This window comes from Hordeum vulgare, chromosome 2H (genome assembly GCF_904849725.1).
Source record: "Hordeum vulgare subsp. vulgare chromosome 2H, MorexV3_pseudomolecules_assembly, whole genome shotgun sequence".
Classification (NCBI taxonomy): Eukaryota; Viridiplantae; Streptophyta; class Magnoliopsida; order Poales; family Poaceae; genus Hordeum; species Hordeum vulgare.
In genome coordinates this window covers 611,994,350-612,021,427 of record NC_058519.1, presented here as the reverse complement: position 1 = coordinate 612,021,427, position 27,078 = coordinate 611,994,350, and the positions used below count along the sequence as shown (strand labels likewise).

Below are 27,078 nucleotides of genomic sequence, written 5' to 3'. Positions count from 1 at the left end.
CGAAGGCTCTTTTTTGCAGAAACTGACACGCCCAACGATTGGTTGAATTGGTCGTGTACGAAGTGGCACTCGGTTTTAAAAAGATTGGAATGACCAATTGTATATAGCAGTGTCGATACAACCAAGGTCATGGTGCAAATGGACCTTATAGCTAGGAGATATGGATCTCGCCATTAGCAAAACTCGCTGCGGCTGCAACATCTATGCCATAGTGAAGAATTAGGGACTGACTATGTGCAAGTTACTCGAATCAAAAGTTGACTATGCCCACACATAAAAATTATTAAAGCACACGATAGATGGACATATTGAGAAGAAAGCAGCAAGGGGCTTATATGAAAAATGCGATCACTGCTCGATGGAAACCTTTGCGCTCGACGGTAACACGATGATGAGAAAGGCATCCCGCAATGGTGCAGTCAGACAGACTATTGAAGCGAAGAGCATACCTTAAACTAATGAATGCTCGTGTTTTCTTTATCAAATACACCGAATAACGTATTATTCCGCGCATCCTAAAAGCGGAAGTATTTATTCGCCTTATGCAAGACAGAAACAAACACAATGGACACGCAAATACTTACCTGGCCACTAAAAGCTGAAAAGGCACAGGAAAGGCAACAAGGCTGGCAGGTAGTAGCTACCGTGCACACATCCATCCATCTCAACGGGGTCGGGGGTGGCCGTGACAAAACCACAAGGCTTGTTTTGCAGAAACCTGCTCGCCCGGCTTTGGGAACGCCACTCGCGGGGCCATGTTAATTGTGGAAAACCCGGGGTGGCTCCGTGCTTTTATGCGCACGCAACACAACAGCCGGCAAGCAAAAAAGGCAGAAGCGCGTCCGCCTCGTGCGTGCGTGCCTCCCAGACCGGCACGGCGCCACACCGACCACCAGTTTTTACCTCTCCCCGGTCCCCGGCTCTGCGCGCGTGAGTTCTGCTCCGGGGAGGCCGGCCGGGGTGGAGTGGGAGTGGATGGCGAGGGTGATGCACCGGTCGAGCTCGGACGGCGGGTCGAGCAGCGGGTGGTCTGAGGCGGCGGCGGTGGGGGAGGAGGAGCGGGCCGGGTGGGAGGTCCGGCCGAGCGGGATGGTCGTGCAGGCCCGGGACAGGGGGGCCGACGGCGCCGCGGCGGGGGTGCCGCCCAGGCCGCCGCCGCCGGAGATCAGGGTGCGGGTCAAGTACGGCGCCGCCACCCACGAGGTCGCCGTCTCCTCCATTGCCACCTTCGGTCAGTATTTATCTCCTTGCCTTGACTGAGATTCCCCCCCTTTCGTTAGTAATCTCTTTCCCTCTTCTCTTCTTGGCGAGTAAGTAATTAGTACCGCGCTTAATTGCGGCTTAACCTTCCTGCCACCGTCGCCGTCGTTTCTTCTGCGCACGACGCGAAACTGAAATTCGTGCTGCTACTAATTACTTTGAATTACTTTTGGCCTGCGTTCAAACTGTTAATAGGGCGAACAAAGTGACTGAGATGGTAAAAAAAAATTCGTTAATGGTGCCGAAAAGTTCAGCTTAATCACGTCGCCAAGTGTATGTTTTCCGCGAGGTTTTGACCTCTTTCGTACGGCATGGAAATGCGTGCTGGCCAATGGGGAGTTCGTGGCCGCGGATATATATAAATTAAAAAATAAACTAGTCCACCTAGCGAATTTATTTATCACCTAGTAAATCCGTCCTATAAAAAATGGCCATGACTTTCCGGCCGTGCCGCGTGGAGGATTGAATGCCGCCGCGATGATAGACAGTACGGCGAGACATCCCCTTGCCACCATTTTTTTTGCCTCTGTATTCTACAAGGAAGGGGACGAAATCCAGTGGAATAATTCGTGCACGAGCCCGTGATTTCTTGATCCGTGACCGTGAGAGCAGCAGAAATTCCTGCTGCCGTATCTTACCGCAACGTTTCGACTTAGGGAATTGTATATTACTACTCTACTACTCCCTCTGTAAACTAATATAAGAGCATATAGATCACTATTTTAGTGATCTAAACACTCTTATATTAGTTTATGGAAGGAGTACTCTGCTAAAATGTCGAAAGAAAAAAAGAATATATATATTCTGCTAGCGTAAGCTTCAGTTCCCGAAGCTGTACGACCTGGACACCTGCGTGCCGTGGGATCCCGGCGTCCATTGGCCGGGCGTCACCCCCGAGGCACTCTCAGATGCAAACGTCGTGCAGGCCAAACTTTGGCTGGGGATTACGAGGCTGAATCGACCGACCAGATTTGCTGTTAAAACCAGTTCGTCGCTTTGCTTTTTTCACCTTTGCCTGACGACACTGACGGACGGGCAGTGACAGGCAGCGGCGAGGCGGAGCGCGATCCTGGCTGGCTGGCTCATCGGACGGCCAGCAGCGGCTGGGGCACGGCCCGCTTGTCCCGTTGCACCGACACCTTTCCGCCACATGATGGCGCCACTGTTCGGGGCAAAATAACCCGGAGGCCTCGTGTATAGCTGGTCCCATAATTTTTACGGTAGAACTTCTTCTTCTTCTTTTTTTGAGTCCACAATGGCATGGCAGGCCTGGTCACTGGGATGCCGAGAATCTGGCCCGCAAGTGGCACTGATTTGAAAACCCGCGTCAGTGTCGTCAAAGAGCTGTCAAAACGTCCCAGCAAAAGCAATCAAAATGTTGTTGGCCAGTGAGCGGCACGACGATCCAGCGGTAATCAGCTGTGATGTGCAGTAATTTTCCCGGTTTCGTACTGATTGGTTTGTTGGTGGCGGGATGGTGTTTGATCGCGCAGGTGAGCTCAAGAAGGCGCTGGCGCCGAGGACGGGGCTGCAGCCGTCGGAGCAGCAGCTGACGTACAAGGGCCGGGAGAGGAAAAACTCCGAGTTCTTGGACAGGTTCGGCGTCAAGAACAAGTCCAAGCTCGTCGTGTCCGAGGACCCGGCGAGCCTGGAGCGGCGCTACATCGAGCGGCAGAGGAACGCCAGGATCCAGAACGCCAACCGCGCCATCGGCGCCATCGCCCTCGAGGTCGACAAGCTCGCCGATCAGGTACACACACTCACACACACAACATACTACTGTTTTTCTTTCACCGCCGATCATCGATCACTGACAGAACGAGCTGTTCTTGACAGTCAGTAACAGTTTATCGTATTTAGAGGTGATCTAGTGATGGATAAAAATGGGATGATTTGTCTTTTTAGGCGCGTAATTAGTTGCAGTCTCTGCATCCTAGAAGGGAATTAGTTGCAGTCTCAGTGCGTGCGGCGTCAGGCACGCAGGCATGGGAATGGGATGGAAGGGGAATGCTGCTGCAGCAGCATTTGCATTGAATCGATGTCCAGGGAATTAGGTGAGCAAATTGACGCCGCGAGCTCGTCCAAAAAACAGAATTGATGCTCCGTGCGTGGCTGTCCACCGATCGATGTGGGCACGGGTGAAATTTCCGTCGGCAGCAGCATGGTCCCGGAGTAGGGTTCATTCAGCGTAACCATCAGGATTCTGGCATTACGACAGGAATCCATCACTCCGTCACTGACTAGTGACAAGTAACAAGGATGCTCTCCTCACTTTCATCATTGCTGCCCGAAGTGGCCGTTGCCTGCGTCTGACGTCCCTGCCTCTGATGTTGTGATTCTGAAGCCGATCGGATGTTAAAAGATACTGTATTCTCTTTATCTTGTGGCAGGTGACGAGCATCGAGAAGTCGGTCGCCGGTGGGAGCAAGGTGGCGGAGGTGCAGATCACGACGCTGATCGAGCTGCTGATGCGGCACGCGGTGAAGCTGGAGAGCATTCCCACCGACGGGGACACCTCCTCCCAGAAGAACCTCCAGGTACCCTACATTCACTGCACACGGGCCAGTGTCGCCATTGCGATCAGGTCTAGGGGCATCGTGCCATTGGCTCTGGTACACCTCTCGCCTTCGATGAGGGTGGGGCTGTCGGCGTCTGCGATCCACATCATTGGGCCTGCATGTAATGCGAGCAGTGCCATGACCAGCGATACAATGCAAGTGTCGACTAGGAATGCAAGCTGTGGGCGAGAGCCCTACATGCCCCCCGGAGCCGTCACAGGCTCTTTGGCTCCTTTCTGGAGAACACGTACGTGGTCCAGCACCAGCACATGAAAAAACTCCACCTACACCCCTTTCCCCTGCTGCAGAGCGTTAGGTAGATCGAGCCCTTGGGTGCCAGCCTAGCCGATCCTGGAGTGTACCCTGAGCGCGCCGCATGCGGCCTGGTAGCTTCCAGTGATCGTGTAAGCAAATCTTCTTAGTTAAAGGGGATGAATGTGCTTCCTGACCATGCTGTACAAAGAGTAGATGACAAGAAAGGTAGATCGCCATGAAGTGGTGCAGGCTGTTGGCTAGGTCACGAGCACAAGCAATGTGAGACCAAAAGTCTGGGCCTCCAACTTTCATCATTTATCTGCGATGATACCTTCATGCCGCCTCGAGATTGGAACGGAAAAGCTCCTTTACTTTCTGTTCGGAGATAGTGACATGCGGATAAACAATTTGCCTGGAAGCTTTTACCAGTGTGGTGTTGTTGGTGCAGCCATGAGTGTAGTAGCGTCGCCCAATGTCTTGGAGAAGAAAGCTGATTTGACTCTCTTTTTTTTTCTGTGTGTGTGCGTGTGTGTGTTGGCAGGCGAAGCGGGTGCAGAAGTGCGTGGAGGCGCTGGACGTGCTCAAGGTGTCGAACGCGCGGCTGCAGACGGTGGTGGTGACCACCAAGTGGGAGACGTTCGACAGCGGCGCAGCCCCGGTCACCACCAAGTGGGAGATCTTCGACTGAGTTAAGCATTCGCAGCGGCAGAGGGATTTTCCCTTTTATCATACAGAGTGTCTGTTTCGTTCGTTTCGTGCCGTCAGTTTTGGTGTCTTGTTCCTTGCCCGTCATTCGTTTTTGTAATCGCGGTGAGAGCTGGTTTAGGTTAGTAGTATAAGGTCTCAGGAGGACCCCGGATCCCGCTGTTTGTCTCGTCTGTTTGTAATCATCGTCGTCGTCACACCCGCCCGATTGATGGATCTCACTCCAATAAACAGCAAAGCAGCAATGCCCTTTAGTGTACTCTCGAAACTCGAAAGTGCAGTGCGTACTGATGAGTAGTGATGGTGTGGAGATTTGTGCGGGAAGCAATGGTCGATGTGTTTCTTTCGCTCACCGAGTCACCGAGAAGCAGACGGGATTTTGTTACAGTCTTCGGCGCTAGTACCGTACTAGTGGCGTAGTAGTGGCAAGAGCAAGAGTACTCGGCACCGCGTCAACGACACCACTACCAGAGGCGGGTTGCACGCGATTGACGGTACGGGAGGAAAGCCAGTGCCAATGTGCCATGCCATAACCTTCAAAAAAAAAAAAATGTGCCATGCGATGCTGCCGTGCCCGCCAGGCAATGGCACCTCCGTCTCGGAGGATAGTGTCTCCGGGACGGGACCCATGAGGCGACCGGCCACGCGAAGCAGCGCCGGGCATCCCACGTTCCACTCAAGCAAGGGGACGTGCGCATCCCCCATGTGCACAAGGATACAAACTTGCACAACAAAGGCAAACGTGATCTTCTGTATTATGAACAGGAGAAAAAACGAGTCAAGGTGATCAGCAGAACGTAGGAGTCCGCATACACTCGCTCGGGGGTACCGTTATGAAAATTTCAGATACGCACGCTGTCATCGAGCTTGTGCACAGCAAAATGTAACCCTGGCGGGACATCGGAATGGCTAAAACAATTGTTGCAAAATCATCCTGTTAATCACCTTCGGAGAGGCGTCAGGTCAGGAGTTCAAATTTTCGGGCTTCGGGCCGGGCTCAAGCTTTTGGAGTCTGAATGTCGGGCTTTTGCAAGCCCGGCCTGACACCCGGCCCGGTCCGACTGATGATCAGGTTTACTCACGACGATGGATGAACCCAATGATTCTGAGTTGAATGACAGCGTTGACCCCTGTTCTTAAGATGGGTTCGTGAAAAACGACGACAGTGATTTATAAAACATGCGCGTGCGATGCGCACTAAAGGTCTGCTGCACTGGTGTCCCATTATTAAATGATGTGCATATGTGTACGGTCAAGGTAAGCGACTCTGATTATGACCACTCCAACACCAAGCTTGTGGGTGTGGCGAAAATTACCGCATAGAAGGCGGGTTTGGGTGGATCCACGTTTTATTGTTTTGTTGAATAACTTAATAAAAATGAACGTGTGCATCCATTAACGTAGAGACGTAGGATCGTAAATAGGTCTAGATGAGGATGATTAGACTACTTGACTAATACAATTGTAGTTTTTCTTTCCTATTTTTAGCTCTTTGCGGATTTTAGCAATTATAGCAAGTCTTATCACACTATACACATGCAAGTCCAATATAGTGGGCATCGGAAAGTAAAGACCTTGCACATGAACGTAAAGGAGGGGTCGAAGAAAATCAAACGCAATGAAAAAACAATGAATTTTTATGTGGTTCAGATAGGTGGTGCTATCGTACGTACATGTTGATGGAGACTTCAACCCATGGAGGATAGCGGCTGAAGTTGAAAATATGCCCTAGAGGCAATATTAAAGTGATTATTATCATATTTCCCTGTTTATAATAAACGTTTATTATCCATGCTAGAATTATATTGGCCAGAAACTTAGATACATGTGTGGATATATAAACAACAACGTGTACCTAGTGAGCCTGTACTAGACTAGCTCGTTGATTAAAGATGATTACATTTCCTGACCATAGACATGAGTTGTCATTTGATAATGGGAACAAATCATTAGGAGAATGATGTGATTTACAAGATCCAACTGTAAGCTTAGCAATATATCACTTGGTTTTGATACACCTTTCTTCATCTCAAGTATATGTTCCTTAGACCATGAGATCGTGCAACACACTAACACCGAAGAAATACTTAGTGTGTATCCAAACATCATTTTGTAACTGGGTGATCATAAAATGTGCTCTATAGGTATCCCCGATGATCTTTGTTGGGTTGGCACGTCTCATGACTGACATTTGTCACTTCGTACGACGGAGAGATATCTATGGGCCCTCTCGGTAGTACAACATCACAAGAAGGTTGCAAGCAATGTGACTAATGAGTTTAGTCACATGATCTTGTATCACAGACCGAGTAAAGAGACTTGCCTGTAACGAGATTGAACTAGAAATGGAGATACCGACGATCGAATCTCGAGCAAATAACATGTCACTAGATAAAGGGAATTGCATACGGAATTAATCGAATCCTTGACATCATGATTTGACCGATAAAGATCTTTGTACAATATGTAGCAATCAATATGGACATCCAGGTTCCGCTATTGGTTATTGACCGGAGAGGTGTCTCGGTCATGTCGAGATGATTCTCAAACCCGTAGGGTCCGCACGCTTAATTTTCGATGATGCTAGAGTAGTATTGGGATATGTACGTTGGTGACTGAATGTTGTTCAGAGTACCGGATGAGATCCCAAGCTTGGCTATTTGGTTAGTTTCGGTGCACGCATCAAGAGACACAGCTTCCCAAGCCATGATCAAGATTTTATCTTCCAAATGCATGTCGTTCTTCGATCTTGCGCGAGCTTTTGCTAGCTCTTGGTCGAACACCCCTGTCAACCTCCTCCACCCCATATTCTTCCTTATCGTGACCGTGCAAGCCATCATCCAACTCATCGTAACTGTAATCACCGAACGGGGCTTGATGGATGTCGACGGTGTTGTCGTCCAACAAGTGCACAAACTCGGCAGTCGCATCGTGCAAGTCGTCGCTACAATTACGCTCAATAAGTCACGAACAAGCGCAATGGTGAATAGTGAAACAAGTAAAGTAAACGAAGTATCATACCTTGCGTCCATTTCGTCGAACACGTTGGCGGCGCCGACAACATAGTCGTCGGCTCTCATCGTCGGGGTAGCTCTTGCCAGTGCAACTGGAGGAGCTGTTGGCGAGGTAGCTCTTGCGGTCGCCTTCTTGCATTTTGCACCTGCCACCTTGCCTTTCCGGGCTGTCGCCGACCGGACCGGATTAGCAGCGGCGGCGGCGACGGGCCCGCGTGCCTTCCCAACGGGGGCTGTGGAAGTGCCGCCCTGGCTGACGATGTTGCCATGCCGCTTGCGGGATTGCGCGGTGGAGCCTTGAACGACGACGGGTCAAGAACATATGTACGATACGAGGGGCGGGCCCAGGAATTAACAACTGTGTATTCAATTTTGAAAAAAATATATTTGATAGTCTAGGGCCTTCCTTTTGGGCATATATCCAATTCTAGAAGCATATTATACTAATTTTGAACTATATAAAAGATACCACGTAATATAATATGTTCATAAATATTGATAAGAACTTGGTATTCTTCAGAGTACAAAAGTTAAACAATGTTCAACATATCATGGAAACATCTAAAATATAGAGGATATAAAATAGTAAATGATAAAAACTTACAAATTACAGGGTAACTTTGCGATCATTGATGCCTTGAAAATGTGTGATGATGTCCTCATCCTTAACTTGCAAGAAAAAATCCCTTTCAACAAATGTGACCAAGCAATCATTCAAGTACTTTTGCCCCATCTTGCTTCATAGCTTGTTTTTTATATAGTTCATTGATGAAAAGACCCCCTCAACACCGGTTGTTGCAACGGGAAGAACTAGCACCAATTTGAGAAGTTTGTAAACAATATTATACCGAAGATTCCTCCCTGTTTTAACAAGCATCATAGATAACTCTGCTAGACTTCTCAAGTTTGTGAAGTTTTCATCATTCTTCACATCACTAATATAAAGATCTAATTGAAATGGAAGTTGGGGCATTTCTTCAAATGCAAAATCATGAGGATAGAACCCAGCAAGCTTAACCAAGTCATCACTATTGAAAGAAGAAAATGACTTGGCTGGACTAAATGGTGCCATGCATCTAAGTAGCTCTGTGTTTAACTCATCAAACATGTTATTAAGATCCTAAAGTTGCCTATCAATGACACCCAAAAAGATATCAGCATGAAAACGGTGGTAATTCATGGCATTTTTGTAGAACACTCTTGCTCGCTATATAGGCTTGTACTTCCCATCCATGTCAACACATCTGACATTGTGCTTCCCACAAAAAGAAGTGACATTTTCAAGGAATTCTTTCCATCCAACATCTTCTCTTAGAACTTGCAGTTGTACCTTTGTGAACTCAAGAAGATCAATTGCATTTACAATATCTTGATCTCTCTTTTGCAAAGCATTGCTCAAGTCATTTGTGTATCCAAATATTTCATTCATCAAGTGCAGCATGAAAACAAACTCGAATGATTTAAATACTTCCAACATAGTCTGAGCTCCTAAAGCCTCCGCCCCATTACTTTCTTTCCCAAGCCTAAAGAGAACTTTCCTGATTGAAGGATACAAATACATAACATGCATTACCATTTTGTAGTGAGATCCCCATCGTGTATCACCAGTCCTTGCTAGGCCCATCTCTTGATTCAAACCTTGGCCAACTTCAATTTCACCTAGTTTCAATGCTTCAATCATATACCCAGACCTGGCAAGACGAAGCATACAGATCTTTTTACATGACATCCCAAGAACATTCAACAAATATGCAAGGTGCCCAAAGAACCATTTGCAATCAATATTCTCCTTAGCAACAGCTACAAGGGTTAGTTGAAGCTGATGGGCGAAGCAATGAACATAATAAGCAGAAGGAGAATCTTCCATGATTAGTTTCTTCAAACAATTAACATGACCCTTCATATTACTAGCACCGTCATACCCTTTCCCACGTACCTTGGGGTATGGGCAGTTGATACTTCATAAGCAAGGCCTGAATTGCTTCTTTAAGAGTCAATGATGTAGTATCCGCAACTTGGGAAAGACCAAGAAACCTTTCAACCGGCTCCCCCATTTTATTGACAAATCGCAAGCAAAGAGCTAATTGTTCTTGTTGGTATGCATCACTAGATTCATCACCAAGAATTGCAAAACACTCATCACCAAGTTCCTCAATGACAAATTTTGTTGTTTCATGAGCACAAGAACCAATAAGTTGCTTTTGAATCTTGTGATCTATCATCTGACAATTCTGTGGAGCATTTCCTAAAACTACATTATTAACTTCTTCAAAGTTACCTGCCAACCATTGCAAAAGTTCTTGGAAATTTCCTTTATTTTTTGAATCCTTTCCCTCATCATGACCACGAAAAGCCAACCCCTGATGCAAAATGAATTTTATGCACTCAAGTGACCATTTCAATCGAGCTAGATATTGAGCCTTGTAGTGCATGGTTTGTGAGGAAATGGCCTCTCGGATTGATGCTTTAGGTTTGATGAACAAATTATATTTCTCTTCGGCTTCACAATGAGCACTATTGACCTCACCAGCATGCTTACGAAATCTCGCTTTCATATTTCAGTTTCTGAACCCTCCATTAACAAAACTATCTCCACCCGCAAATTTAGTACTATCTTTGAACAAATAGCAAAAAAGCAATATGCAACATCTTTATCCACACTATACTCAAGCCACTTGTACTCATCAAACCAAACAGGTTGGAAGCGACGCTTACTTCCACACTCATGTTGCGGAAAATCTGTCTTTCACATCTTTGGTTGACATCGTCCCAATGCAATGTAGGCCCTTCTAACTGAATCTTGGTCATTAACATCATAGCTTGAGATAGGAGTCCTCAACCCAGAATGAGGCTCGATGTCATAAAAGTCATCATCATTGTCCTCATCACTAGAATCAGATTCATCTAGGGCCACAGATTCTTCATCATCTTCTGCTATTGGGCCCTATGTGCTAGGATCTCTCTAAGGTTCAAGTGGTATTGTGTGTGTCTGACTACCACTTTGCCCTTGGAAAATTATCATCTGTATCTCACTTTCATTGAAAGATGGTGTAGCACTCATTGGTTCAGCTTGTTTTCTTTTTGCAGCAGCTCTTTTCAAGAAAGCTTTCAAATCAGTAGTACCCGTATTCTTCCTCTTCATGTTATACACCTGAAAAGTAAATTTGTTCAAGTTTTAGAGTGCTAATCGTTATACATAATGCCCACTGTATAAAATTCAGAATTTATAAATGTTCTCTCATTACAAACTTGTACAAAAAACTGCAAATTCTCATGTCTACACAATGCGTAATTGACTGCAAACTAGTCTCTAATTTCATCATAATTAAATAAAAAAGACAAGTGGTGAAAATAACTTACTTAGGAGCTCAAACTCTGCTCATGCAACAGCCTGCTCGACAGACATCAAGAAGAAACCGTGTCTGTATCTGCAGCCACAAATAAATTCAGATTTCTTTCTTTTATTGATGAGATGAACTCAGATTTCAGTGCCACTAAGAATCGGCATGAGAAGGTATATTCCAATTCCAAAAATCGATGCATTAGTACATCTAATTAGCAATTATACTTCAATTCAACTTGTCGTTGTGGCTTTGAACCTGAATCAATGTGATCTGTTGTTGCCCCTTGCCCGCTGCCTATTTCTTCAAATTTAGAGATCAGAAAAGAGAGCACTACAGTCTACAGAAGGGATGCGGCCATGCAGGATCGCAGGCTCGCAGCCTTGCACAGCACGGAGCGCCTGGGAGTGAAGGACTTGTCGTGGCGCCGCGACGGCCAGGGGCGGCGGACCTGCAGACTGCGGTTCGTCTGGTGGCGGACTGGGTGCGTGTAACGACCAAGATGCGGTCCTTTCCGATCTGGGGGTCGAGGCCCGCGAATAGGAAAGAAACGCATCTAAGCGTTTCGCAAGCAAGTAACATAACACAAATAATAATAAAAGTAGACAATTCGGGATGCAACTGTCTTCTCATTAATAACTCAGAGTACATCACAGATACATTCAAGGTAGTTCCGCTACGGACTACAAAACATGAAAATGCTATGCTGCCCTGCCCGCAGGCCCACGATCACGACCACGCCTCAGTCCTCTGGATAGTTCACGTAGAGGCGGTCTGTCTCCTCGTCGTACTGCCACGCCAGCTGGGTGCCGTCGGGATCATCTGTCTCCGGAGTACCTGTACCTGTTGGGAATTTCGGAGGAATCCGTGAGCCACGGGGACTCAGCAATCTAAGACCTTGGTGCCATAACTAGTCATGTTATTGGGTAGGGTAAGGGTGAAGTGTATAAGGCTGCAGCATCCTAAGCTTGATTAAGTGGCTAACTTACGCAAAGTAATTGTGAAGGTGGTCTACACTAGCGGTCGGGATTACTTGATCACTAAGTGATCCTGAACACCTACCTACGGCATTCATAACCCCGTCGTGTTCCCGATCGAAGAGAGATCTTCGAGGGGGACATTCACGGTTACGCACACAATTGGCAATTTTATTAGCTTATGTTTAAGTTCTCTAATACCGGATGTTAACAAAATATTCCAAGTTGCCACATAACCGCGGGCACGACTTTCCGAAAGATTAAACCCTGCAGGGGAGCTCCAACTAGTCCATCACAAACGTACACAGGCCGCAAAGGCATCCTCTATCACGAATCTCGTGATCTCGTCGGATTCCTTAGAGGAAAACCTCAACTCTGGGGGAAACCAAAGCTTCACTGGGATTCCTATACGCAAGATATAACGCTAAGGTAAGACAAGGCTAGCAGGACCTCCCGTGGTGTCGACGACCCCGATAAGAGCCGCATATCTCAGTCTCAGGAAACGACGGATGGAAAAGCCTACAAGAGCCAAACCTCAAGTTTCCCTGTGGTGGCCCCCGCAGTCTGTCCATGTTGGACCAACACTCATGCGGAGCACTGGCCCGGGTTGTTGATTAAAATCCTCGGGGTAGCTATTCCCTATGCAGTTTATTATTAAGTGATTAGCAAATTAACACCAATGTTGGGTCCTGCAGGACAAGCCTTAGCACTACGCGATTTATCAAGGGGGTCCCCATAACAACCCCGAACGTGTTAGGAGCGATCATTATGGAATCAAACACCGGTAACCGGTAACTAAGGCGGCAATAACGGAACAAAGCACCCGACAAAAGGCTAGGCCTCCCGTCATTTACCAAATATATAGATGCATTAATTAAATTACAGAATTTAAGATAATGATATCAAGCTCATGTTATCACATGAGTCAAAGCACCTGCAACTAGCAATGCTAACATTAGTAGCTGAGCAAAGCCTAATTAGCCATACAAGTTTTGCTAGGAAGGGGAACGGTGTTTGGGCTCATGGCATATCAAGAGGCAATTTAATTCAGTGGTAGGCAGCGAGCAATATGACATGGAAACGAAACTAGCATAACAAGTCTAGAGATGGAATCAAGGTTATATCATCTTGCCTGTGATATCCTCAGCTTGGAATGGTTCTGGTTCGTCCTGCACGTACTCTCCTGACTCCACGTATTCGTTCTCCGATCCCGATGCTACCCAACATAAGAATAACAACCAATGAACAGCAGCACCACAAGATGCAACAATCACATGATGCATGGGATGGAAATTGAGCATGCACCACTATTTCTGTCACTAGCACAAGCAAAATAAACTACTGCAAGTTTCTGGACAGAACTGTGCACTAAGCTATTTTTACATGCATGAGGATGGCATGAAAAGATGTGGCTCGTGAAAACGATGCAAAACCATATAAAGAACATTGCAAACGGAGCTACGGATCAACGGGAATCAACGAAACAAGATATGAAGCTCTACGTGGAAGAATCAACACCACACTCACAATTGGCACAAATCTGGTATTCCCAGGTTGCCAAGACATGTAACAATCCAATATGAATGGATTGGAGCAAGGAATAACACCACAACATCCACTAAGCACACACAATGTTTAAAATGACTATACAACTCAATCTGCCCCAATCTGCATCTTATCTCTTTGTGAGCTACATGCAACTTGGCTACAGCCGTCTAAATATGACAAATAATATATGTGGCTGTAGCCAACCAAAAACACTACAAGCACCAGCAAGAATAACAGCAAAAGGAATTAAATTCTAGAAGATACAAGGCCACAAACTTTCCCAAAACCATCAGATCTCAGGGACTTAGTGAAAATTCCTGCACCTGACTTTCTGCCTTTGTTCTGAAGCTTTTTGACAGCGATCAAAACACAACCTAATGTACTCCAGATGAGATGAAATTTGACAGGGAGCTACACAAACATATCAGGTCCAAAATCCTAGCACTGAACTAAGGCTAGTTCTCAATAAAATGACCAACACTTCCTCATCTATACGAGAAGCAAATGTTTCCAGAATTCCCAGACTTAGTGAAATTTCAGATTTCACTAAGCTGGATTTTTTCAGCCACATGCCCACTTTGTCTAGGCATAGTTTGCATGCAAATAACACCAAGTGATAAATGACACCACTATGGTGTAGAGCAAAACCCCTACTTCTATCACACAAAAACACATGCCCTTGGGCTCCACCTATTCCATGGAAACCAAGAACAAACTTGCAACAAATCTGAATATGTCCACTCCATAAAGTATCCCAATGGAAAAACTAAATTCACCACTGGATTCCTTGGGAGTTTCTACCCTAAAATCGTATATAAAATGTGGGCATCTACTTGGAACAAGTGACCACAAATTAAGGGAGAGAGAACTACTCCAAATCATGCCTAGGGAATGGGCATCATTTCATGTAGTTCCTACTAAAACAACAACTACAAAGGTTGAGCTCATGTGCACAATGACAAAGTGACATGGGGGTTTGAACCCCATGTTTGTGTCATGCACATCAACTTCACAAACCTTACTACTAAGCTTCTCACACAAATATCATGCCATGCCCTCTCACATATGGACATGTGGAGGTGCAAGGCTTGCTTGCCAAGGTGGGATGCTACTCACACACACTCCTAGTCCACATCACCCACAAGCACAACATGCTCAAGATCATCACCACACACTCACACATGTTATCTTATCAACCAACTAGACCAAGGTCCACTCCATATATAAACACATAACCTAGTGCATCAACAAATGATAGTACCTACAACAAAGAAGAAGCTACACAAGCTACCACTTCACTTGCTAGCTTCACCTAGGATAAACTACTAGGAAACACCACCATGCACACACAACATGTAAAGCTAACTCCATATTTGTATGGCCTCACACATACATGCAACTCTCCCAAGCCATCCACCCACACTACATCACCTAACATAGTTATAACAGCAAAGAAAAAAAAAATAGAAGCAAGACACCATGGCCAACTATGATTGTAACAGGAACAACAATAGCAAAGATGAAATAGAATTGCAGCAAAGAGAAAAACAAAAAGGGGGGCTTCCTGGGATTCGAACCCAGTACCCTCTGATGCCACAAACTTCCCTCTACCACTCTGCTACTGTCAACTATTCGACAGAACAGAGGGTTCAGGCAAGGTAAGGCCATCCCTACAGTTAACTGTGCCGAGAAATCAAAGAAACAAAAAGGTGTCGCGGGGGGGATCGAACCCAGCACCTGCATCAGGCACAACAGGAAACAAACCACTGGGCTACGCTACGTTGTCTGAACTAACACACGCAACAAACGAACTGAAGAGGTCTCCTCTGCTGATCTAGTGCCGGCGGCCGACCGAAACAGGGGAAGGCCCTCGCCGGCGACATGGTGCAAATCGAGCAACGGCTCGTGGATGGAAGGATGCAGAGGCACCCACGGTTCCATTTCCTATGCTAAGCCTGCTCGAGAAGCACCACGGCTACCTATCTACGGTGCGCGGCGGCGCCGACGACGGGGAGTATCTCGGCGTCCAACTACGCGATACCTATGCCAGATCGAAGACAGGGAAGGGGGAAGGATGATCTGCTCACCCCACAGCCGAAGGATGCGAGCCGACCGGAGAGGAAGCAGAGGACGACGAGGAAGGAGCCGCGTCGGAGGAGCTTGCTGGAGCGGAAGGAGACGTCGATGAAGTAGGGGAAGTAGGGGTGGACGCCGCGATCTAGCTGCGGGAATGGATCCCCACGAGTTCCCGCGAGCGCGCCGTCGCCTTGGAGAGGAAGAAGTGGCGCAGCAGCAACGGCAGCGAGCACCTTCACGATCCGGCCATGGCGGACTCACCCTCCTCTTACCTTAGGCCGTCGACAGAGAAGAAAGGGAGATGGGAGGAAGTGGCGGCGGGGAAGAGGAACCCTAGCCTTGGCACGGACGCCAAGGAGGGATTAAATAGAGGGAAGGAGAGGTGAGGAACGCGGCACGGCCATGTGCGTGCGGGGAGCTTCGGTGGAAAGCAGAGAGGAGCGAGGTGAGAGGCTGACATGTGGGGCCGCCTGCCTCGCTGGAAAGGGAGGAGGACGACGCCCGCGCGCGTGAGCTGGGAAGTAGATGGGCTGGGCCGCGCTGGTTGCTTTGCCACTGGCGTCAGATAGAGGAGAGGGGCTGAGAGGGGTTTGAACTTTTTAAATAAACACAACAAGGATTTAAAACCACTGACAGTTCTGTTGGGGTAAAAATCAACGCAAAAATGCCCGTGGTCATAAGGAATTATGACCTATTTGAATAAAATAGAAAAACAATATTTGGAGCAATTTGGAATAAATGCAAAACAGTAATTAATTTTCTATTTTGGATTTATTTGCACCCTTAAAACCAAGATACAAATCAGCAAATACACACATTGGCATCCTCCACAATTTTGGCTAAAACATGGGCATTTTTAAAAAGGGAAAGGAAGAGGTGAGATTTTACATAGGGCTAAAATAGAGAGGGAGTGAAGGTGGTTTGTTTTGAAAACTTAGCACTTGCTAACACATGCTTCACTCCACACAAGCCACACATCACATGATCACAAGTCTCCACACAAAGACATGGCAAGGAATAGATGCAAGTCATATGGTATGGCATGGATGCATGCAAGCAAAAGAAGTACACAAAGTGACACATGAAATCATAGACACAAGATGACATCATCGAATCTCTGACAAGGTGGACCCACTTGCAATAAGTTCCAAATAAGGCAAGGTTACATTTGGGGCACTACAGTGCGGCCAAGCGGTGAACCTGAATCAATCGATCTATTTCGTTGCGATGCATTCGTGGGCGGCTGGGCCGAGTAGCTATGGCCACGTACGTGTGCGCCCGTCCGTGAGGATTGAGGAGCCTATGTGTTGGGCTTAATTCCTTAACTAGCACCTGTAACGTATCAGTTTTACTTTTTTATATACAAAACAATATATATATATATACCTATTTTTTTGTTAAAATTAATGGGTATTCAACTGAACACCCTTGAATTGAGGTGGGCCCACCCGATACAACATGTGTTCACGTCTTCCTTTTTTTGGCCAGTCCTATAAAGGCCCTGTTTGGATCCTAGGATTAGAGTTAGAGTTGGTTAGATTGAACTCATCTAACCCTTAAAAATCCAAATAGATGGGTTAGAGTTGGTTAAATGCATCTAACCCGCCCAAAAAATCTAACCCACCGAAGAGGTGTTTTTTTGGGTTAGAGTTAGGTGGGGCCAGAAAAAGTTACTTTTCTGTCTCCCTCCATCACACAAAATTCTAATAAAGGAGCCAAATGATTAAACAATGCATTTATTGACAATCTAACCCTTCCATCTAAACACCTTTTGGTTAGAGTTAGTTAAGGGTTAGTCTAGAGTTAGAATCTAACTCTAACCTCTAACCGAGTTGGAGTATTCAAACAGGGCCAAAGTGGCATCCATGCGATAGAACATGTGTTGCCCCTCTCCATGTGATATGTCGGCCGTCATCCACACCGTCAGCGCACATGATCATGAAATGGACGGCAACACGTCACGCAAGCACGCGGGATCGCGAACGTTTGGTCAATATAATCACCGGTTTATCTTTTTACTTTTTTAGCAGAGTACAATCCAAATCGCTCACACACACGAGCATACACTCATCTCTATGAACGCACACACGCACATCCTAGCATCTTTGAGAGACAGAGCTGACACATCATTTTAATATTGACAAAGTCGTCATAGATGACTTCGTAGTCGACGGGGACGTTTCCTTTCACTGAACGCACATCGTCGGAAGGTCTAGAATAAATTCAAAGAAATCAAGCACCGATATCAAATCTAGCATTTGAACTCTAGTTGGTAGGGGATACCACAGTCCTCCTAACCATTCAACCATGAAGTGGTTTGCTAATTATGTGATTATTTTAAGGATGTAGTGTTTTCATTAGGGTCAAACCGTCTGTAGTTTAAAGTCGAGCTACTAAAATGGCTCGTACTTAGCTTATATCGTTCTCGAGTTAGTTTCTAGTCAAATAAGCGGAACGCAATTTTATAATAGAAGGGCGTTGCTTCGTGTCGGCCGACAAATCTTTTCAAAAGATCTGCCACCTCGCAGGCCATCGGATCTCATAGATTGAGTGACCGAGCGTCACCCCATACCATTACAACAAAACCGAGCGTCATCCTGTATTTTTTTGCAACATAGGTCAAGTTACAATTTTTTTTTTGCAATAAAGTTTTAATTATAGTTTTTTTCCTAGCAACTGAGGTCTTGTCACAGAAATTTTTGTGACAAAAGTCTTGCTACTGAAATTTTATAGAAGTTGAGAAATTTATAGAATTTTCTCGCAACAAAGATCTTGTTACAGAATTATGACGCAACGAAGGTCCTCTTGCATAAACTTCTAGTCTTTTCATTGTTCCTGGGTGAGATTGAGATGTTTCTGGGATGGAAAGATGAACAGTGGGGTCACATGGATACGTGGTAGACAATGAAGGCGGTTGACGTTTGGGAGCAATCCATCGATGGATGCTAATCATTTTCAATAATATAAGACTATTTTCTCAACTATTCCTTTTGTTTTTAAATATAAATATTTTTAAAGGTTTTATTTAAGGATTATATACGTATGTATATAGACATGTTTTAGAGTATAGATTTATTTATTTTATTTCATATATAGTTTTCTGCGAGTAAATGGGTCCGAGGCAACGCTCCCACGGCCATTTGATCCAGATCACGTGAATGGCAAGAAGAAAAAACCGTTGGCATCTTTTTCTGTGCCATATGGCAGTTTTCTCTACGGATCATGACATTGTAAAATTGTAATGGCAATTTTACTTGAAATTGCATGGCAATTTGACCGTTCTCTCCTAGCGAACGTTCCCTAGATATTGTTGTTCATAATTTTTTTTTGTTTCCTTTTAACATACAGCATGATTCAACGCATGAAATTATGTTGGGTTATCGACCTAAAATCAAGCAAGCTAGTGTTACTTCAAGGTCAACTCATTTCTCAATCAAGCCATGTAAAACCCTCATACTTGGCTCATTTCATTTCAAGTCAATCTTAAGTCGAGCCAAAAAAAGAATCAATCTCGAACATAACGAGAACCTTAATCTTTCCTTGCAGCCTAGTTCTCATATTGTTCACTCCAAGTGTGCGGTGATGGGGTTATAGTTTCAGGGTAGGATCATAGGTCTGCCCTATGGGTCCTACCCAAGGACTATCCTTCATAGAAGACAAGGCCCTTAGACAGTTCCGACTGAACTAAGGACGCCCCCATCATCCAGTCGGCGACGATCCACTCGGAGCATGTCTAACGTACCGACTGGAATCCACTCTGTACATCGTAACCTCCCAGGAGGGCAACGGTCATACGCTTTCATACACCATTATTAGCATTTAAAGCTTACGTTACTTGTAACGTAAGCATTTACTCGTCACTATTCCACCCTTGTCCACCGGGCCATTATGAAGGGCAGCACACTCTATATAAGCCGCCCTTCCCCACCGGTGCAAGGGTTGGCACTTGCTGTAATCCTACAATCCACTCGACACAAAGCTCCCAACAGCACTGAGACGTAGGGCTTTTACCTCCACCGTAGAGGGGACTGAACTCATACATCCTCGCCGTAGCTAAGACTCTGCCCATATACTTTCGTACCCCATACTTCTACTGTCAGACTTATACCCACGACAGTTGGCGTCCACCGTGGGGCAGACGTCTAAGCGACTTCCAGCGAGTTTGCGATTTCATCTTTTCGTCATGTCGTCCGGCGGAGGTCTGTGCATGGGTCATGAGATCCTCTTCGGTGCCCTCTCCTTCATCGCCGACGATTCGGCATGGCTTCGGGATGCGCCCCTCGACGTCGAGGCGCTTCCCAGTCGCGGGGCTACGCACTTCCGTGCCAGTTCCTGCGGTGTTCTTCTCCAGCCATCGACGCCGGTGTCGATCTTCGCCCCCGTCACGCGCCGCAACAAGTGATCCCGTCGTCCGCGGCTCCAGCGTTGGGTGCGACACGCCCAGGCGCGACAAAACGCGTCCTCTCAAGTGGCGGTGCTCGAATCGGTTGTGGTCCGCCGTCATCCCCGTGCTTGGAGCCAGTTCCGACTGAGCTACCTTCCGAGTACCAAGGTCACGGGCCTGCAGCCGAAGTACTCATGGCCGATTCCCACGAAAGTCCCCTCGGGACTGGTCGGAACGAGCGTGAGTTCGAGGAATCATCCGGCGCTCATCGTCAGCACCATCGTTCTTCCAGTCGACGCACTCGCCAGAGCAACGTCGAGGTGTTCCTCACGCCCATCCTCAACTTAGGTGCAGCCGCCAGGATAGCCGATTCTCTCCAGCCGACTGATTCTGAGGCTGGTAGAGGAATCGAGAAGATCCGTGCCTTGTTGCATACGGCGCAGCAGCAAAATTCGGCGGTCTCCCAGTCGCACAACAGGATCCACAACAGTTCTGTTCAAGCGAACACGCATCGGTCGGTTTTCAGTCTCGACTCTCACCAGCGACGTAGAGGGGGCAGCCGTTCCAGGGACCCGAGTCGGAATCCGCTTCCCATTCGGTCTTGTCCCGAAGATCGTCGCCGCTCGCGTACTCCTCCGCGAAGTGGGCCTTACGGGCCCCGGCATTACGATGACCGTCGTTCGGGCGGTGGCGCGCATGATCCAAGACCTCATGCAAGAGGGTACATCACCCAGAAGAAGGTCGACAGAAGTCGAGCCCACCGTGATGGTCACGATAGAGACCGTCCGAGTGGAAGCAGGACCGTTGTTTCTGGCCCCGAGTGCTTCAGTCGGGCCATCCGCTCAGCTGACATCCCTCCCAACTTCCGATTGGCGACGGGAATCAGCAAATTCACAGGAGAGTCCAAACCAGAAACTTGGTTGGACGACTACAGAGTGGCGGTCCAGATCAGTGGCGGAGATGACCATGTCGCCATGAAACATCTCCCACTGATGCTCGACGGTTCGGCGCGAGCTTGGCTAAACCAGTTGGCTCCGTCAAGCATCTACAGTTGGGCAGATCTGGCCCGAGTCTTCATCGGGACCTTCGAGGGTACGTGCAAACGCCCTGCTGGTCTCGTAGAGCTTCAGCATTGTGTCCAGAAGCAAAACGAGCCCTTGCGCGATTTCATCCAGCGCTGGACGACCCTCTACCACACGGTGGAGAACGTCACAGAGCACCAAGCAGTCTGCGCCTTCAAGGCAGGCATTCGGTACAGAGATCTGTACCTGAAGTTTGGTCGGACGGGCGACATCTCCATGAGCAAGATGATGGAGATAGCCGCGCGCTATGCAAATGGCGAAGAGGAGGACCGCATTCGTAGCGGCAAACATAAGTCAGGCGCCGATTGTCGTGGTTTTGTCACGGCAGATGTCCTCGTGAGAGAACTTAGGTGTGAGGCCATCGCAACCATGTGGCGGCTTGAAGGGGTTGGTCGGAATCGAGAGACGTGAGTTTAACCAGGTTCGGCCCCTCCGATGGAGGTAAAAGCCTACATCCTGCTTGTGTTTCATTGATCAAGATGATGATCTCGATTACAAGGATGCAGACTCGCCACCTCTAATCTCATGGGTGTCTAATCTGTCTATCTCATGATTTGTCTTGTCTAGACCTAAGTTGTGTCTCCTCCTCCTTGGGGAGCCTTACCCCTCCTTATATAGGTGGAAGGGGTAGGTTTAGATGTAGAGTCCTACTAGAAGTAGGAATAGGACTAGTCTCTCTTGAATCCTAATCCGGGTCTTGTTTCCTTTGTGAGGGAGTCTCTCCTCTTCTTGGGCCTTCTCTTGTGAGTCGGCCCTCCTGGCCTCTCTATGAGCCGCCTTATGCCAGGGTGTACGCCGGGCCTTGGGCCTTTGTCATTTATCTAAGTCGCCTGTGGGGACAAATATGAGTCGCCCGCCAGGTCACTGCTGAGTCGCCGGTGAGTCGCCAAGTCCTTTGGTGGGTCATACTCGAAGCCGGGTTACACTGCAGGGTATATCCCCGACACCGATGGAGACGGGAACAGCAGTCGGAAGCAGAAGCAGAAAGCTCAATCCACTCCGCAGGCAGAGGCAGCAGCCGTTACAAATGCCAAGTTCAAAGGCAAGGGGAAAGCACAGTACACCCCCAAGAAGAGGCAGTCAGGAAATTCCATCCTAGATCGACCGTGTTCGATCCACACGAAGACGGATGAAGAAGGCAATGTCATATTGCCGAAGCATACCACTCGGCAGTGTCGCCTCCTGATCCAAGGATTCGGTGAAGGACAGCCGAGTGAGAACGACATCGAGCAGGATGATGAGGACAAGGAGGATCCATTCCCCCAAGTCCATGCGACGTTGATGATTTTTGCTGATGTGGAAAGCAAAAGTCTACTGAAGCTGGTCAACAGGGAGGTAAACATGGCAACCCCATCCACTCCCACGTTCCTCAAGTGGTCACATACTGCGATCACCTTTGATCAGTCAGACCACCCAGCACACGTACCCACCCCAGGGAGGCAAGCTCTGGTCGTCGACCCGGTGGTGGAAGGAGTTAGGCTGCGCAAAGTCCTCACGGACGGCGGCAGCGGCTTGAATATCATGTACGCCGACACTCTCAAGGGAATGGGCATTCCGATGTCCAAACTTAGCGAGAGCAGTATGCAGTTCCACGGAGTCATCCCAGGAAGAAAGGCCAAATCACTCGGCCAGATTGCGTTGGATGTTGTCTTCGGCTCTGACAAAAACTTCCGCAAGGAGAAGTTGACATTCGAGGTGGTAGACTTCCAGAGTGCATACCATGCGATTCTGGGCCGTCCGGCATATGCGCATTTCATGGCCCGTCCATGTTACGTCTATTTGAAGCTGAAGATGCCCGGTCCCAAAGGTGTGATTACTGTCACATGCAACCGGCAGCGGTCCGAGGAGTGTGTGCAGCAGGGGTCGAGAATTGTTGATCATCAGATGGCTATACTCGACCTGGATGAGTACAAGAAGACCGCCGACCCCGCTGACCTGATGCGTTCAAAGAAGCCAGCTTCCGAGTTGGCATTCCAGTCGGCGGGAGACACGAAGAAAGTCAGCATCCATCCGACGGACGACACCGCCGCCCCGACAAACATCTCCACCACCCTTGATCCAAAATAGGAAGCCGAGCTCATCCAATTCCTCCGTGAGAACTGGGACATTTTTGCATGGAAGCCTGCTGACATGCCAGGTGTACCCAGGGAGTTGGCTGAGCACCGACTGCATGTGGATCCTGCTGCTCGGCCTGTCCGAGAACGCCTGCGTCTGTCCGCCGCGCACAAGGGGAAAGAAATCGTAGAGGAGGTGGCTAAACTTTTGGCAGCCAACTTCATTCGCGAGGTACACCACTCCGAGTGGCTTGCTAATGTTGTCATGGTGCCCAAGAAGGATAAGTCTCTCCGTATGTGCATCGATTTCAAGCATCTCAATAAGGTCTGTCCGAAAGATCACTTCCCGCTCCCCCGCATTGATCAAATTATTGATTCGACTGCGGGTTGCGAGCGCTTATCCTTCCTTGATGCCTATTCGGGCTATCATCAGATCCGTCTGTATGGTCCAGATGAATTAAAAACAACCTTCATCACCCCATTCGGGTGCTTCTGTTACATCACTATGCCATTCGGTTTGAAGAATGCAGGAGCAACTTTTATGCGCATGATCAAAAATGCCTCCTGGACCAGATCAGTCGAAATGTGGAGGCATATATGGATGATATCGTCGTCAAGTCACGCAAAGGTTCCGACCTGCTGACTAACTTGGCAGAAACATTCGCCAACCTACGTAGGTACGATATCAAGCTCAACCCAGCCAAGTGTTCATTCGGCGTTTCAGCGGAAAGTTACTCGGTTTCTTCGTTTCCGAACGAGGGATCGATGCCAACCCCGAAAAGATCGGGACCATTGTTCGAATGGAGCTGCCGGTAAGAGTACATGACGTACAAAAGCTCACAGGTTGCCTAGCGGCTTTGAGCAGGTTTATCGCTCGACTCGACGAGAAGGCGTTACCTCTATACCGACTCATGAAGAAGTTAGATACCTTCGAGTGGACAGACGAAGCCCAAATCGCATTCGACGAGCTCAAAGCCCTGCTTTCCACCAAGCCGGTTCTTACTGCCCCGCTCAGTAAAGAACCCCTTCTTCTGTACATCGCGGCTACAAATCAAGTCGTCAACACCGTTCTGACAGTCGAACGCGAAGAAGAAGGCAAAGCGTACAAAGTTCAGCGGCCAGTATATTATGTTTCCAAAGTCCTGACTCCTTCCAAGCAGAGGTATCCTCATTATAAAAAGCTTATTTATTGGATCTACATGACTGCAAAGAAGGTGGCTCATTATTTCCAAGACCACTCGGTATCTGTCATATCTGATGCTCCGTTGTCGGAAATTCTCCACAATCGGGACGCAACAGGCCGAGTGGCAAAGTGGGCAATGGAGATGCTATACTGTGACATCAATATCGAAGCCAAGAAAGCTATAAATTCTCAAGCTCTTGCTGATTTCATAGCAGAATGGGTAGAACAACAGCAACCGACTCACATCTACTCGGCTCATTGGACCATGTTCTTCGATGGGTCCAAGATGTTGAATGGCTCTGGCGCCGGCGTAGTGCTCATATCCCCAAAAGGTGATAAACTCAAGTATGTGTTGCAGATACGTTTTGATTCTTCCAACAACGAAGCAGAGTACGAAGCTCTCCTTTACGGGTTGCGCATGGCCATCACACTCGGCGTCCGTCGCCTGATGGTCTATGGCGACTCAGATCTGGTGGTTAATCAAGTAATGAAGGAATGGGATGTAAGGAACCCCACCATGACTGCATACTGCAACGCAATAAGGAAGCTCGAGAAGAAGTTCGAAGGTCTGGAACTTCACCATGTTCCCCGACTGAAAAACCAAGCAGCAGATGAATTGGCAAAACTTGGATCCACTCGAAGACCGGTCCCGAGTGATGTCTGCCTCGAGCACCTACACCTCCCCTCGGTAAAAGAAGATCCTTTTACAGAGGAACCAGTACAACCGAAGAGCTCAACAGATCAGACTGAAGTCGAGGTCCCCGCTGTGGTTGATTTGATCATGGAGATTCTAGTTGTCATTCCCGAATGGACTGTGTCGTTCATTGCGTACATCATGAGGCAAGAGTTACCAGAAGACGAAGTCCAAGCTAGGCAGATCGTTCGCAGGTCGAAGTCCTTCACCGTCATTGATGACCAGTTATACAGGGAAAGTGTTTCAGGCGTCCTTCAGCGGTGTATCTCTCCTGAGGAGGGGCAGTTAATCTTGGAAGAAATTCACTCGGGAACCTGCGGTCATCATGCCTCCTCAAGGGCAATCGTCGCCAAAGCATTCAGAGCTGGTTTCTTCTGGTTGCACGCGAATGAAATGGCAAAAGATATGGTCGACTGTTGCGAAGGTTGTCAGTTCTATTCAAACAAGTCCCACAAGCCAACGTCTGCGCTGAAGACAATTCCTCTCGCTTGGCCATTCGCCGTGTGGGGATTGGATACAGTCGGACCATTCAGAGCAGGCCAAGGAGGATTCACTCACCTGCTGGTAGCAGTCGACAAGTTTACCAAGTGGATTGAAGCCAAGCCTATCAAGAAGCTTGATGCCCTTACGGCCATCAAATTTATCACAGACATCATCGCCAGATACGGGGTTCCGCACAGCATAATCACCGACAATGGCACAAACTTTGACTCGGACAGGTTCAAAGGTTTTTGCGCAGGCCAAGGTATCCGAGTGGATTTTGCACCCGTCGTGCACCCCCAAACAAATGGACAAGCGGAGCGGGCGAATGGACTCATTCTTCAAGGGTTGAAGCCTCGGCTCCTGTGAGAAGTTGGACATGCCGTCGGCGCATGGGTCACCGAGCTGCCTTCGGTGCTGTGGGGCCTCCGCACAACTCCGAATAGATCGACAGGGCGATCCCCATTTTTCCTCGTGTATGGAGCAGCGGCAGTCCTTCCGAGTGACTTGCTTCACAACTCTCCACGAGTAGAACTCTTCTCCGAAGCCGAAGCAGAGCAAGCCAGGCAAGACGGAGTGGACCTCTTAGAAGAGGAGCGCGAGATGGCGCTGATCCGTTCAACAATTTATCAACAAGATCTGCGGCGATTTCATGCGCGGCACGTCAGGAGCTGCACATTCCAAGCAGGCGACCTGGTGCTCCGAGTGGATCAACAGAGACCACACAAGTTGGCTCCCGCGTGGGAAGGACCGTTCATCATTTCTAAGGTGCTGAACAACGGAGCATATCGACTCCACAACCTCGATAGGGAAACGGACGAGCCGCGAGCATGGAATGGAGATCTACTGAAGCGCTTCTACACATAACCGCCGACGGAGACAATGTAAAGAACAAGTATCATCGAAGTAATACAAAGCAGATTGATTTCTTGCCGATTCAAAATTCTTCCGCGTTTGCAGACTCCGGTCTAGAAAACTAACTCCGAGTGTGCACTAAAAGTCACGCTCGGGGACTTAGCCGCGACCCAGAGTCGCCTAAGTAACAACTCGCTCCGAGTGTGCACTAAAAGTCACGCTCGGGAACTTAGCCACGACCCAGAGTCGCCTAAGTAACAACTCGCTCCGAGTGTGCACTAAGAGTCACACTCGGAGACTTAGTTGCGACCCAGAGTCGCCTAAGTACAAACTCGCTCTGAGTGTACACTAAAAGTCACACTCGGAGACTTAGCTGCGACCCAGAGTCGCCTAAGTAACAACTCGCTCCGAGTGTGCACTGAAAGTCACGCTCGGGGACTTAGCCGCGACCCAGAGTCGCCTAAGTAACAACTCGCTCCAAGTGTGCACTAAAAGTCACGCTCGGGGACTTAGCCGCGACCCAGAGTCGCCTAAGTAACAACTCGCTCCGAGTGTGCACTAAGAGTCACACTCGGAGACTTAGCTGCGACCCAGAGTCGCCTAAGTACAAAC

General features: G+C 48.0%; 1 protein-coding gene across 1 annotated transcript; it reads left to right on the top strand.

Moving 5' to 3' along the window:
• The first annotated feature begins 793 nt into the window (after positions 1–793).
• On the top strand, positions 794–5,037 carry LOC123427803 (BAG family molecular chaperone regulator 1-like). Its single transcript, XM_045111933.1, has 4 exons — positions 794–1,231; positions 2,754–3,010; positions 3,651–3,797; positions 4,615–5,037. The coding sequence occupies exons 1-4, from the start codon at positions 976–978 to the stop codon at positions 4,759–4,761; spliced, it is 807 nt and encodes a 268-aa protein (XP_044967868.1). The 5' UTR covers positions 794–975; the 3' UTR covers positions 4,762–5,037.
• Positions 5,038–27,078: the final 22,041 nt, after the last annotated feature.

Bases quoted from the DNA above. Each gene is read 5' to 3' on its own strand.
- LOC123427803 (XM_045111933.1), top strand. From the start codon at position 976: ATGGCGAGGGTGATGCACCGGTCGAGCTCGGACGGCGGGTCGAGCAGC. The intron at 1,232-2,753 runs GTCAGTATTTAT...TTGATCGCGCAG, and splicing joins CTCCTCCATTGCCACCTTCG to GTGAGCTCAAGAAGGCGCTG. The intron at 3,798-4,614 runs GTACCCTACATT...GTGTGTTGGCAG, and splicing joins CCTCCCAGAAGAACCTCCAG to GCGAAGCGGGTGCAGAAGTG.